At 35.9% G+C, this 14071-nt stretch overlaps 1 protein-coding gene and 1 non-coding gene across 2 annotated transcripts in view; one reads left to right on the plus strand and one right to left on the minus strand.

The window, feature by feature from the left end:
- Ptprd (protein tyrosine phosphatase receptor type D) overlaps positions 1-14071 on the minus strand; it is a 378303-nt gene that overhangs the window by 147440 nt on the left and 216792 nt on the right. Inside the window, exons 13-16 of the mRNA XM_077797854.1 lie at positions 10704-11009; positions 9649-9842; positions 7618-7644; positions 3833-3950 (exon numbers count right to left, since the gene is read on the minus strand). Coding sequence (XP_077653980.1) covers positions 3833-3950; positions 7618-7644; positions 9649-9842; positions 10704-11009 — 645 coding nt within the window. The remainder of the gene's footprint in view (positions 1-3832; positions 3951-7617; positions 7645-9648; positions 9843-10703; positions 11010-14071) is intronic.
- Positions 3589-3692, plus strand: LOC144254720 (small nucleolar RNA U13). The gene has a single exon (XR_013343574.1). It is a non-coding gene; the product is annotated as a small nucleolar RNA U13 (small nucleolar RNA).

Here is a 14071-nt window from a genome sequence, read left to right on the forward strand (position 1 = left end):
AGAGTCCACAGAGAAAGGCACTGATAGAAAATACAGCCAGAGGATTCTTCAAGAATGGTAAAAAGAAGGGGAGGGAGGAGAGAGCACCACAAAACCCAAACTAGCCCAACTTTGTAGAATAAGAGAGATGGTAGGAGAGGAAGAAAGCTTACAGTAAAGGGAGACATTCAATAAAAGAGAACTGTAGAGATGTGGACAGAGATTAAAACAATCTGGATAGGTGATGAGGCATCACATCAAACATCAGCCTCAGAAACAATCTGGTTAACCCCTTCATCTTCTGAATCAGAAAGCTGAAGCCCAAATGGGGATGTGCTCTGCCCAGGAACACACTTTTTAAGATACTTCTATCCTTAATCAATGCAGCAAGCTGTATTTCACAAGATGGTTAAATTCATAAGCTAACCTACAGTTTATGGGGAAAAATAGTTCCTGTAGTTTGCAATGGCAACTATGTGTGTGGTGTTAAAGGTTGGTTTGTTACTGAACTGCTCCATACTCATAGTTTCCCAGGGAAAATGTAACCAGATACCTTAAACAACACACTGGCCAACACTTAGAATACAGCCCATTCTTCTTAATCTGGAAAGTACTTGAACTATTTCATTTATTTTATTTTAAATATAATTACAATTGTTTTTATTTTAAAACAGCATTTAAAGGCAGACATTAACAGACACCATTAATTTCCATTTATGTATATAAGCATTTATATGATTTGTCCATTAAAATGTGAATGTTGGTGCTAAGAATCAAACACTTCAGTCTCTGCTTAGAAAAATGCATGTTAAATGCGGGGGTGGGGGGCTTTTAGGAGAGAATGTAACCTTCAATAAACGAGTCCCAGATAAAACTATATGGTAGAACTATAACAATTAACTCTCACATTCTTCAGGGCTAACATATTTATTAAATATGTTTATTGAATTTTTTTAAAAAACTCTGGATCCAAGGAACTCCTTAATGGTATGTAAGCTGCATATCTTGTTTCTATAGGATGCATGGGCTGGGGTTGTGGCTCAGTGGTAGAGTACTTGCCTAGCATGTGTGAAGCACTGGATTCAATTCTCAGCATGAATAAAAACAAATAAATAAAATATGTGTCCATCTACAGCTAAATATATATATATTTTAAAAAGATGCATGGAAGGCTAGATCAAAAATACCTTTTAACTTCTTGATAAAAATCACAAATATTGATTGCAGTCTAATAACATTGGTTAGATCATAATACTTTGTTATTATCTGCTGTTTCACTTAATATTGATAAGGTACAATATAATGGGAAATATAATGGACTGGGAAGTTCAAGGAAAAAAAAAACATCCAGTTTATGAAAACATACATCTATTCCTCAGTGGGAGTCAAAGCTTAGGAGGGAGTAGCATACACTGTTTTTCAATTTTGGCATGCCCTTTCTTCTTTTTTTTTAATTTTATGTTATGCGTATTTTTTTATATCTTTTTTGTATTTATTTTATTTTTATGTGGTGCTGAGGATCGAACCCAGGGCCTCGCACTTGCTAGACGAGCGTTCTACCACTGAGCCACAATCCCAGCCCACGCCCTTTCTTACTACATGGTATAAAGGCTTGTGGGCTTGGAATCATGAGATCGAATAATGTTCTAGAAGATGCAGCATCGGTTCTGACCTACTGCTTTTCCCTGCTGTGTCAGGAGCAATCCCATTCTGCTCTCTAGTTCCAACCCACCACAGCCATTCCTTCTCCAGGCACAAGTTTAACTAAGCCTGAAAACTATTGAGACAACCACCCTGGGAGCAGAAAAAGCACAAGGGAAGGATTCAGGAAAGAAATGAAATGCTGAGGTAGCTACAGAAAGAGCTGCCAATACCAGCTCAGGAGAGGCTGCTCACATGAAGACAGGACTAAAACCACCCTCGGAATATAATAGAATTATTAGATGCAGTTCAAATCAGTTGGGGCAAGGGCTCTGAATGGCTATGAGTTTTTACCCAGAGAAAAAACTCTTGCTAGGGAAATGCTTCAGACGGGGAAGGATGGCAGTAAGGTGCACCAGGAGCTTTTCTCTTACAGGGATTTTAAATCTGGACACCTCCATCCCAGGCTCAGTGAGGAAGTGTCACTGAGAAAGCAAATGTTCATGCATGTAAATTAGCAGCATTTGTCATCTTAATATTTGTTGGTTAAAGGAAGATGTGAAATTATGAATAAAAATTCCAAAAGAATTCTATGTATAAATAACAGCTGTAATTGTAGATCTGCATGGTGACTAAAAAGTAATGAGCTAGTTTTAGTGACATTAAAATACACAGATTCATTCATTTTTGGGGGTTCCTATCCCTTAGCTCTAAGTCCTGTGGTTCTTCTTTGTTATTCCATGACCTCCACGTTAGAGGCAATAGGAGTTTGATGCTTCACATAGGACTTTCAGGTAGTAGGAAAGGGGATAAAGGCAATCCATTTCTTCAATTTTGGATTTAATTTCAGGGGCTTAACAGTGGTTGTCAATCTTCCAATCGTGGCACCTTCTATAGCTGGCTAGTCACCGTGCCATCACCCCACTCACTGAACATGTCCCTCCTATTCAGGGCACTAAATTAGCTTGATACAATGGTATTCTTGGAAAAAGAGGGGGGGGGGGAAGCCCGAAAGACTCTGCCTTGAAGGAGTTTTGCCATCTGTAATCCTGCTGCTTGAGGCAGTTCCAGGTGGCAGGATGTGAGCGAGGCAAATCTTATGACATTTAGACAAATTTGGCAGTGAGCATGGCACCCAGGAGGGTGCTCAACATCACAGCTGTTCTTTGCTTTAAGCCTTTGCATAGAGGTGTGTTCCTAAAAAGTTGTGTGAGAAGCAATTCGAGAGGAGTAAATCAAATCACAGCTTAAATGTTCCATGGGAGATTGCTATATGAAGGGATTGGAGAAGAATCCTTTTGTAATTATCTCTTAATTTATTGGTTTTACAATGCCAGACCTTCCTTCATGCTGGCTTTTCCTAATGTGGCCGAACAAAGAGCCCCAAGGAAGCTTTGTTCTTCAGAAAGGGGCAATTTTATATTATTGAACCTCCTTGATATTCTTCTTTCTCCAATTTTTGCGCAATCTGGCTTCTTTACAATCCCCGCAGCAGAGGGTGAGGAGAAAAAAAGTGACAAGGAATAAAACTGCAAGTCATGAACCCAATAAAAGATGGTGGCTCTTCCAAAAGGGTTTGTTTGTGGGGAGGTTGAACTGGCTGTGTGACTTCTGTGTGGACGCCTTCTTTTAGGACCTTCATGGGTCTTGCTCCTTCACATTCAAGATGCAGCTTAAATATCCTTCCTCTAAGATCTTCTTAGGTCTTAAGAGAGATTGCCGATACTCGTCTATATACCTTTTATCTTATCACAACCTCAAATTTTATTATATACTCTTGATTCATTTGTTAGCTAACTAGTCCAGGTTAGAAAACAGAATTGTTCCATTTGTACATAGCAGGTACTCTAAAACATTTATTGAATGACTGATTGAATAATTTGGATAAACAGCACTTAAATTACTCTTTTCTCCTTAACTCTTTTCCTGAACTAAAAATACAAAAAAATCCACAAAAAAAAATGGCTGATTCTTTGGTTCATAAGTGTGATGACTGAGTGTTCATGCTATTGTTTGAGATGTGCCTCCCTCTAAACCTTGTTTAGAGACATCTGCACATTACCCATCTGAATATGAAAAGAAAAAAAATATCCAAACATGGTCCATTTATTTCCTCCAATTTTACTGTAACAAAACAATGATGGACTCCACCCATAGCACTTGGAAAGTTGGTAATATTGTTCAAGGCACAAATGAGTACAGATATGATTACCTGCCCCAGTGGTGGACACCAGTTTGGGCTTGCTGCGAGCACCATCTCCTTTAGTGGTGTAGGCTGTGACAGTGAGGGAGTAGGAAGTTTCAGGCTGTAGCCCAGATATGATCATGTCCTGAAATGACACCATAGAACAACACTGATTCATTATATGCCACAAATACCCTAAGGAAAACGAGGACTTCAATCATCACTCTGTGCATGCCTGAGCATCCTCTGAAGTCATGCTAAGCACTGAAGTCTCATGCCTGCAGCTCATGCTATGGAAATCTATTTTCATGCTGACATTGAAGGTGGGTCTTCAGGCATCCTAAGAAGCAACTTTCAGGCATAGCAGTTTTAAAAAAAAAAATCTGGAGCCAAACCTGAATTCTTTGAATTTAAACCTGCCTTACTTACTAGCTTGATAAACAAGGGCAAGCAAGTTTGCCCAACTGCACCTCCGTTTTCTGTCTGAAAGTTACCAGCAAGGGTAACCTGAGGATTAAATGAGTGATATAAGAACTGTATCTGGCTCATAGTAAGTGATCCACAAACTACCTGTAATCTTCTACCAACAGCTTTCCTTATCTATCCATTGAAGCCCAGTCCACTGACTGGTGATATGGCAGGTGCTGATGCAGTCTGTTCTACCACCAGGTAAGTAAAGTAGTTTACCAGATGGCTGACCTGTTGGACCTAGATATCCTCAGAGCCAGAGAACTCCAGGAACTCATTGTTAGTTAATTATATAGGCTATGAACAATAGAGATCCGATTATAAAACCAATAGTATAAGAAGACATGTACTACATTGCTAATATGTGTTTAATTCATTCAACTGCTTAGAAAATATTAAATATCACAAACTATGTACCAAATCTCTTACTTCTCTTTTAGCAAGGGTCCAAAGTTGTTATGGTTATAAGACCAGACATCTTTGAACTGTTTCTACAAATTAAGGGCTAAATGGGAGTGTTCCCATCTAGAGTTCTAGTTACTGATTTGTTCTATATTTTAGAGCTACTCACATATGCATACACACATACTCGTACAGATTTTTTCACTTCCATGATTCCAAATTGACTTTGGATAAATTTAAGAAATGCACAATGTCATTTTCCTCCAAATCTAAAAACAGCATAGGTGCCAGTGAACACTGGGTTGTATGCAATACAATAGGGATTTTCTTAGCAAGACTAGTAACAGGTACCACAGAACACAATTTTTGAAGCTAGTCCTAAATGACAGTTTTTGACAAGTTGCTTTCTAAAGAGAGTAGGAATACCATCAATGTGGAAACTGGAGCACTTCAGATTCCATCCTGAAGAGCCATTGGAGATTTTATGCCACCAGATAAATAAAGTATTTGGAAAAATTATTTTATCTGCAGGATCTTGAGATGGTTTCACTTATATTACAGAAGTTATCAAAATCAAATAAACCACCTGAGAGCAGTATTTTATGTTATGGTGGGAAAAATGGATATTCTAAAATTTGTGATGAATACATGCTAACTATTTTCCATGGTTCCCTAGATCACTGCTGAAAAGCAAATGAAGCTAACAGGGAAAAGGCGGCAGCTTGGTTCTACCACCAAGTTAAATGGCAAGAAATGCATGCACCCAAAGCTCTCTATCAATGTATGATTCAAAAAACTGGGGCTAATCATGTGTGCCCTTCATCTTGCCTAGATTGTCAGTGGATACCATAAGTAACACTCTTTAAAATTGGGCAAATCCTTATCAGCAGAACATTGTTGCCAGCCACTCCTGGATCGGCCATGATAATAATACTACTTGGGATACATTTTCTTTCTTTAAGCTGATGGTTTCAGGCTCCTTGGTGAAGGGGTATGTCTAAGGGGAGGAACCCCAGTTCCCATTTCTTCTTCTCTCCTCCTCTTCCTCCTCTTAATGCCTGTCAAGAGCTGGCATTTCTGAGGTTCTGTCACAGTACTGGTCTGCTGCCTTTCTCTCTTGTCTTAAAAAACCTGAATTCATCTCAAAACCTAAAATAATTATTTCTCTGTCACATGTTTATCTCCAGCTTTAACCATCCCAAGTTCCAGTGGCATGCATATGGTCAGAATGTGCTGGACGTTTCCTTGTGATTTTTTCCAGTTACCTAAAACATCAAAAGCATTCCCAGAAGCAGACCACTACCTTCCTTACTTACATATTTTAATGAAAGGCAAGCCATCTTTAAAACTTATGAGTTTTCTCTGACATCCTTCTCTTTTTCAAGTTTTGGCTCAGCATGTGTTTGTCAGTTCTTAAGATGCTGACAACTCTCCCCTTTTTTGTCTCAACTTTGTCAAATGTTGATCACTTCATGAGTGAATTAGTAGAAGGACTCTTTCCCCTTGTTTTTCTATTTGCTATGTTTTCGGTATCTAATTTATCCACTAAGTCACTAGTTTTTAAACTGCAGGTAATGACCCATTTAGTAGGTCATGAAATCAATTTAGCAAGTCGTGACCAGCATTTAAACAGAAAGGAAATGGAACAGACTTGAGTAAAAAATGTTAAAAGAGTTCATTATATTTAAAATTAAGATATGGCTTTATGAAACTTTTATTTCTGTTAAACATGTGTGTGTATCGGATCAAAACATACATCTATTTCTTACTGTGTGCCATGGTCAATGAAGTTTATAAAATAGTGCTACAGCCTTAATTCCATGAGAACTGATACTCTCTCTATATTTTCTAAGATCCCCAATAAGAACCTTGTGCTCTGGCAATAAAAATATACAATGGATAAACTACCTTCCTTGCTACCTTTGTTATTTTTCCTTTTAATGATTTTCTTCATATCTGCAGAACTGAAGACCACTAGCTCTTCAGCAGTTTTTCACTATATTATTCACCCTTAGCTGTATTTATCAGTAACATTCTTAACATAAGTTTTCTTTGTGTCCCACTCTCACCCAACTATACATCAATCTCAACTGCCTTCCTGATGCCTTCTGCTCTGCACAAAAAGCACTCCTACCTCCAACTCCCCAACACACACACATAGGTTCACCTATCCACCCCCTACTCATCCCTTAAAATCTCAAGTACATATTGTAACTTTGTCTACCATCCTGGTCCACTGTGTCTGAATTCAAAGCTCTTACTGACATTGTCAACTCCTGGCATTACAGGTTGCTTCAGGCCTTTACATTTGCTGTATTTTACAAATTTTTCAGAACTTCACATCTTCCTAGCTACCTACACTGTAAACACTTGTAAGGTAGGTGTCATATCCTGCGTCCCCTGAAGTATCTTATATACAGTAGGCTCTCAATAAATAACATGAACCACTCATTCAAATGTATTAAAAAAAAATTCCTTCCATAGTGAGAAACTGCTTAATTCCTGACATGATTCACTCCAATTTTAAATGGAGTACAATGGAGAACAGCAACATCTAGATAACGAGTGCCAGATGCACACCATGCTGTCCACTCAATACAAGGACAACAAGCAACCTATATCAAACTACTTGCCACCTTCAGTCTGGGATGCCTCCACTTGAAGCATGCCTCCTCTGACTGTGTTACAAGGCAGAATTAGTAGCAGAAATGAAAATAAATATCAGGAGCCCATTCCTTATGCAGTCAGTAGCACCATGCTGATTTCACAAAACAGTAACCAAAACGAAAAGTGCATACGTAGTGAAGATAACTTAAAAATGGTGAGTTAGTTCATGCATCCAAGCCAACTGCGTTGACAAATCACAAGTGAAAGAAAGTGATCAGAAAAGACAGGCATACATGTACAGTCTGTTTTTGACAAAGCAGTCAGAAATTACTCACATGTTCAGTAGTATCATCAAATTCCCACTGATTGAGATTAAGAAGGTGGGGGCGGGGACAAAATAAAAAGAAATGAAGAGAAATTTGTAGCCCACAAAAGGCAATTTTGCCCACCTTTGATTAAAAAAATAGGAAAAATAATGGAAACAACATGTACAATAAAATTGGAAAGAATATAAGTATTATGATGCAGCCACTCTCACATCCAAGGAAGAAATTAAACTAAATGTTATACTATTGAGATTGATAAACCCAGCTAATGTATGTTTTAATGTATGGATTCCTAACAGGAATCAATAAGGCATAGCAAAAAGATACAGTTTCTAATCATATTCTCCTTCATGACTTTTATTTTGACTTTTTTTCTATTACATAATTAATGCAACTTACTATTCAGATTAATATCTTTAATTATATTAAAATCATATGGACACAGTAAAAACCTATTTTAACAAATAGTCAAGTAGAATAAATGAGGAAAAAGCAAAATAAGCAATGGATAATTAATTTCTCAGTAGAAGAGAGAAAAGAGAGTTGACAGTTAATGCATTGTATAACTCCATTAACTCTCCAAATTCAGTCAAAACAGAGATAAAAATTACCATTTTGTGATGTTAAATAACTAAGAATGGAAGAAGAATATCAAAGCACAATGGTCATATTTTCTTTTCCATAATGGCAGACTCAAAAAAATATAGCAATAATAGCTTTATATACTTTCTGAGAACTTTCTACTTTATAAGGTATTGCAAAATAAGTACTTATAAAAAAGCAAGTTGCTAGCCCTTTCCCTGTATCAAGGGGATATTATGAATCTTCACCTACAAATATGGAAGTAGCCTTTAAAGAAAATATATATGCAACAACATTTGGGATAGACAAGTAAGCTGCAAACCTGGATCCCTTTAGTTAGAATGCTTTGAAATGGGGACAATTGTAAGCACTTTTGTGAACTGACTTATGTTAAGACTTTGAGGGTAAGTATTTTCCTTAGGGGCACAGGGATATTTAACATCTTCTTTTCTTCAGAGAGAAAAGAACATAAAACTTGGCAACCTAGTACAGCAGCTTTGACTTGGTTCATAATACTTCCCACTGCCAAACAAAGGAAGGCATTTTCATTTGGCATAAATTTCAAATTTTCACTAACTCCATCCTTTTTTCCTGCTCAGCTACCAATTTGCAGCATAGGCAAAGCAATTCAGTATTTATAATGTCTCATCACCATTCTGCAAAGCAAAGGTAAGCTAGTCTACAGGTTATGTCTAATTTCCAGCATGGCATTATAAATTGAAATCTTCCTCTTCTTTTCAGGAACATGTGTGAAATACAAGTAGATTAATCATGGGACTGTCCTGAATCAAGTCACCTCTAAATAAAAAGACCCAAATTTTCCAATGATCGGTTTGTTAGTATTTTTTTTAAAACAATGATTAAATGGTAGCTAAACATGGGGCATACTAAAATGGGCTTATTCTCTGGGAAATTCTAATTTTTACTAATGACAAGGAACCTTTGTCATTATTTTCATTTTCTGAGATATGAAGCTATTACTTTCTTCAAATGTGTAACTTAAAAAAATACCAAATAAAATACTACTTAGGCACCTTTTGCTGAATAAAAATCCATTCTTCGTTGGAAAAAGGCATACATTTAGAAATTAGATCCACAAAGTTCCAACCAGTTTTAGCACAGCAGAAAGTAGATCCTATCAGCAAACTGCAGCTTAGAATCCTTCCCTTTGATTAAATCAGTCACTTTTTTTGAAGCCGGAAAGGCAAGCTCAAGAGTTCAAAAGAGCTAAATATTCATCTTTTTTAAAAAGTGAAATTTTAATAGACTTAAGGTCATTTCATTACAATTAATTTCTTGATGTCATTTCTGCTTAGAAAAGTAAATAAACATAAATATGTTTTAAAAATCCAGAACTTTATATGTATTTTTTAAAAGTAAAAAATAATAAATAAAACTAAAATAGACTAAGATAAACCCATCATTTAAAAAATAAAGGCACCTAATTTCAGGGCTTACCTGTGCATCTGCCAGCATGACATCCTTCAGCATGGGCTGGCCCTTGGGCTCACCATTTTCCATCCTCACATAATGGACCTGGTATCCTCTTATCTGGCCATGCTGTTTATTGGGCACAGGTGAGCGCCATGAGACTTTAACAGATGTTGAGTTGACAGCCTCTACCTCGACTTTGCGAGGAGGACCACTAGGAACTGGAACAACATCATCGGATAAAAGAAAATTATAGGCACTTGTCCCACCCAGTGAGAGCATTTTGTTTACTTAAAAATGGGTAGACCCCACTATGTTTCCTTTGAAGAATACAAACATTTTCAACCAATGAAAATGCTCAACCAATCTGCTCTACCTTTTAAGAAAAGATCAAAAAACATGACCAATGCAAAAAAACAAAATGGAAGAAAAAAAGAGTATCAGAGAAATAGAAAAACATGTAAAAAAAAAAATGTACAAAAGCCAAGGAAGATGCTTTGAGGTCCAAAGCATTAAAGCACAAAGAGTATTGCATTGAAATAATAATAAAAACTGATCGTTGATTGTTGTGTGTTTAAAGGTTTCTTTTTTTTAATAGCAGAATAAAAAGATTCTTGATTATATGGATTATCTTCTTTTTCTCATATCAAAGGTATTCCAAATGACAGATGCCAAAAATTGAATGTCGAGCATCATTGTCTCTGAAATATGCAAGACCAAAAAAAGGCAACAAGAAGATAAGAAGGCAGTTTTGAAAAGTTAACTTCAAAATGGAAAAGAAGTGATTACAAAAAGGTCAAGAAAAACTCCGAAGACTTTAGATGGAGGTACAGAGAAAGGCTGGATTGCAAGATCATAGGAAGCAAACTGTCCTTTTAAAAGGAAGAAAATTATTGCATTGAGACTGGGGGGAAAAAATCCCAGGATGCAGCAAAAACAGGTCTTTGGCAAAAAGATTGAAGTAACAGCAATGCTGGGTAAAAAGCTGAGCAGAGAAAAATGAGTAACTGTTAGCCTATCAAAAGACAGCAGACCAAGACTGTGTCAGAAGGGTGCAAATTGACGGAGCGTAGGCAACATACCATCTTCATCCGTTCGAATCAACACGGATAAGCTCTCAGGGCCAGGGCCGACATCTGTGTGGGCAGTCACAGTGATCCGGTATTCAGTCCATTTTTCCAGCTGTTCCAAAAGGTATTTGGTAGTGTCCGAAGGAATTCCCAAAACCTCGTGAGGCTTGTCATCTTCCCCATCCACTGCAGTATACTTGATGGAGTATTCAGTAATAATGCCATTCTGTTTTTCCACTGGTGGAGGTTGCCAACTTACCAAAATACTAGTGGAACTTGGGCTGGTGCAACTAATGTCTTGAGGAGGAGCTGACGGCTCTTATTTTGGTAGTGAGTTAAAGGAGGATTTGAGTGAAAGGACAGGAGTGGTTGGAAAAAAAAAATGATAAAACAAAAGAAAAGGCAAAAATAAATAAACAATAAGGGCAACAAAACAAAAATAAGGCTTTGAAACTTAAAGTTTTAAAGATAAATTTATGTACCTTGGCTTAGTAATATGAATAAACCAAAAAAATGAATAAATGACAAAAAATAAATTGTTAAATAATGAGTGGGGGGAATACATGAAAATGAAACCTTGAGATAATAGAGTCTCAAATAAAATTACCTACCTGAGATTTAAAATTCTTCTCCTACACCAATCCCTCATTATCCCCACCGCCCCCTATACTGACTATCCAGCCCTCCCCCAAGCTGTAAATAATGTTAATTTTTTTAACCTTGAGATTTTTGTGATGATTCACTGATGCCATTTCATGCTCTCACTTCTACATTCTAGAATGAGGACAATTCATATACAATATACAATCATGAAAGCGTTCATATGGGGGGAAATTTATAATAACTTCTAGGTACCCTGCCACTAGTTCCAATGAAAAAGAAAGAAAAGCCCAACAAACATAAAAAAGGTTCACCCTATATCTAAAAACAGTCTGCATGACCGGTTTTAATGAAAAATGTTAACCTGACATTGATCATAGCCCAAATACAGTGAGCATGCAGAATCTATAAAGGATGAGAATGCACAGTCCAAGGTTTACCTACCCGAGGGTAAGATCAGTCTTGTTGATTCTGACTGTAACTTGTACTTACCCTATGTCAGCTTTCAGCTTTTTTTATTATAACTCTTCTTGAGACACCATTGCTAATAAAAAATTAGATCCCACCAGCAAATTTTGGTAAAATCAGTAATAATCATCTATCCCTTTCAAAATGTCAATAAATGCCATTAAAAAGACTTACTTAAAAAAAATCCAAGAATCATCTGGAAAACATATGACTTATGTGCAACATCTCTTTCATTGTGTGCATAATTAATCATATAAAGTGGTTTTATATAAGAGCCAAAAGTTACACTTTTTAATGCCCATTCTAAAATAAACTAGTCACCTTCTGAGCAATTATTTCCATTAAATTAGGAAAACATTATTATTTGAAAAAAAATTAAAAACCCACAAAGGTCAACACAACTACTTTCATCAATTGTTCTTAAAGTTAATAATGTATCTTCCTATGGATGACAAACAAGAGCATATAATGTGTGTTTGTGTGTGTGTGTGTGTGTGTGTGTGTGTGTGTGTATATATATATATATATATATATATATAGTAATTTTTTGTATTTAAATATCATTTGGGGATATCCTTAGCTTTTTTTTTTTTTTTTTTTTGAGAGGAATGTCTTGGCATGTTGCTCAGGCTGGTCTGCTTAACACCTGGGACTATAGGCTGCCACCATGGCAGCAGGACTGTAAATCTAATTAGTATGGAGTGCAAGGTATATTAAATTGTTTGGAGGATTATGGCTCTCTCTGAATCTATGTGCCTTAAGTTCATCATTATAGTCAATTAAAATTAAAATCTTCTATTTGACAAAAGAAATCCTATATGACAGCCTTATCAACTTGAAATAAGATTTGCAAAATCACTAGAGTATTATTTTTATTGATTCTGACTCTGAGTTCTTATATCTTAAACTATAAAACTATATATTAGGTGTGGTCATTATCATAGTAAGTTGTTGGTCATATAATACCAAGAACTCATTTGTAATTCTTTTTAAAAAAGGTTATTTGGTTTTTACTAGACTGCTACCTTCAGATCTCCTGGTCTATGAAATTAAGCTCAACACTATGTGAAACTTACTTTAATAGAGTAGGTACCATTTTCATGCAACTACAAAAATTTCATTTTATATCTATACATGTATTTGTGTAAAAAAAAGTTAAGACTTGCGAACCATGCAAAATTAAATACTGAAGAATGTAATATTTCTTTTAACTAAGTGCTCAATTTTAAGAAATTACCTTGAATAATACTATTTATTAGCCTGTCTGAAATTCAAAGCAGATATAAGGAAACTTCATTAATTTACAAGTGTCAGTTTTTAAATGAAAGGAGATTTGGGGGGGGAAATTCATAATCACTACTAGATTAGACCACAGTATTCTAATACTCCTCATATTAATAATCATGTTTTAATTGAGAGAATATGAATGTCATCAAAACACCCTAAAAGGTTTGAAATGTCTATAGAAAATGAAGTGATAAAAGAAGTCTATATCTGAAAGGAAACTAATCTTTTAAAATACATAAATTTCAATTTGCTGTTAGTCCTAAATATGAAGTCAATAGCATCCCCTTGACAAAATACAATGTATTCATATTGAGATTTATCTACTTCATAAGCTACCATGTCAAAGAGCACAGAAAAAATATTAAACAAAACATATTAAGACAACAACTGTATTAAACTCTTCAATCCAAGGTAAATACTTGTCTCTGATCCAACTATAGATACTTACTATTAAAAAGCAAACAATAATATTGTGAGCCATCAAACTTTCCATCAAAAACAATGTCCTATGTAACCCTTTATAAAAAATAATCTGTTCTGGGCACAATAAACCCCTATTATCACTAGACTGTGCTTAAGGGTAAAAATTCCAAAACCAATTCAAACCCAAGGAAACAAAATACAATTTAGGATTGCAAATGTTCTTGTGGTCCTTCTGGTTTTATTCAATTTCTCTGAATACAGATTTTCTATGTCCGTTCCCAATTTCCAAATGTACTACTTACAGATTTAATAAGAAACTAGTCGTAAGAGTTGATTGAGCTTTTCTTCTGAGTAGGAACAGATACTGAAATAATGCCTTGTTTCCTAGCACAGGTAAAACTTATGTGCTTTAAAGAGATGAAAGCTGTGTATTTCACTCCATCTTTAGTTTGCTGTTCCCTTTTCTGACTATTTTGCAGTGTTCACAATTTCAGTTTTGCCTTATCGCCCTATAATTCATTCCTTGGGGTCTAACAACTGCTTTCACTTTCTTTTTACCTGTGGAGGTCTACTAACTTCTCTCAAACACTTTCCATTGAGGA

The sequence above is a fragment of the Urocitellus parryii genome, chromosome 4 (assembly GCF_045843805.1).
Source record: "Urocitellus parryii isolate mUroPar1 chromosome 4, mUroPar1.hap1, whole genome shotgun sequence".
NCBI lineage: Eukaryota > Metazoa > Chordata > Mammalia > Rodentia > Sciuridae > Urocitellus > Urocitellus parryii.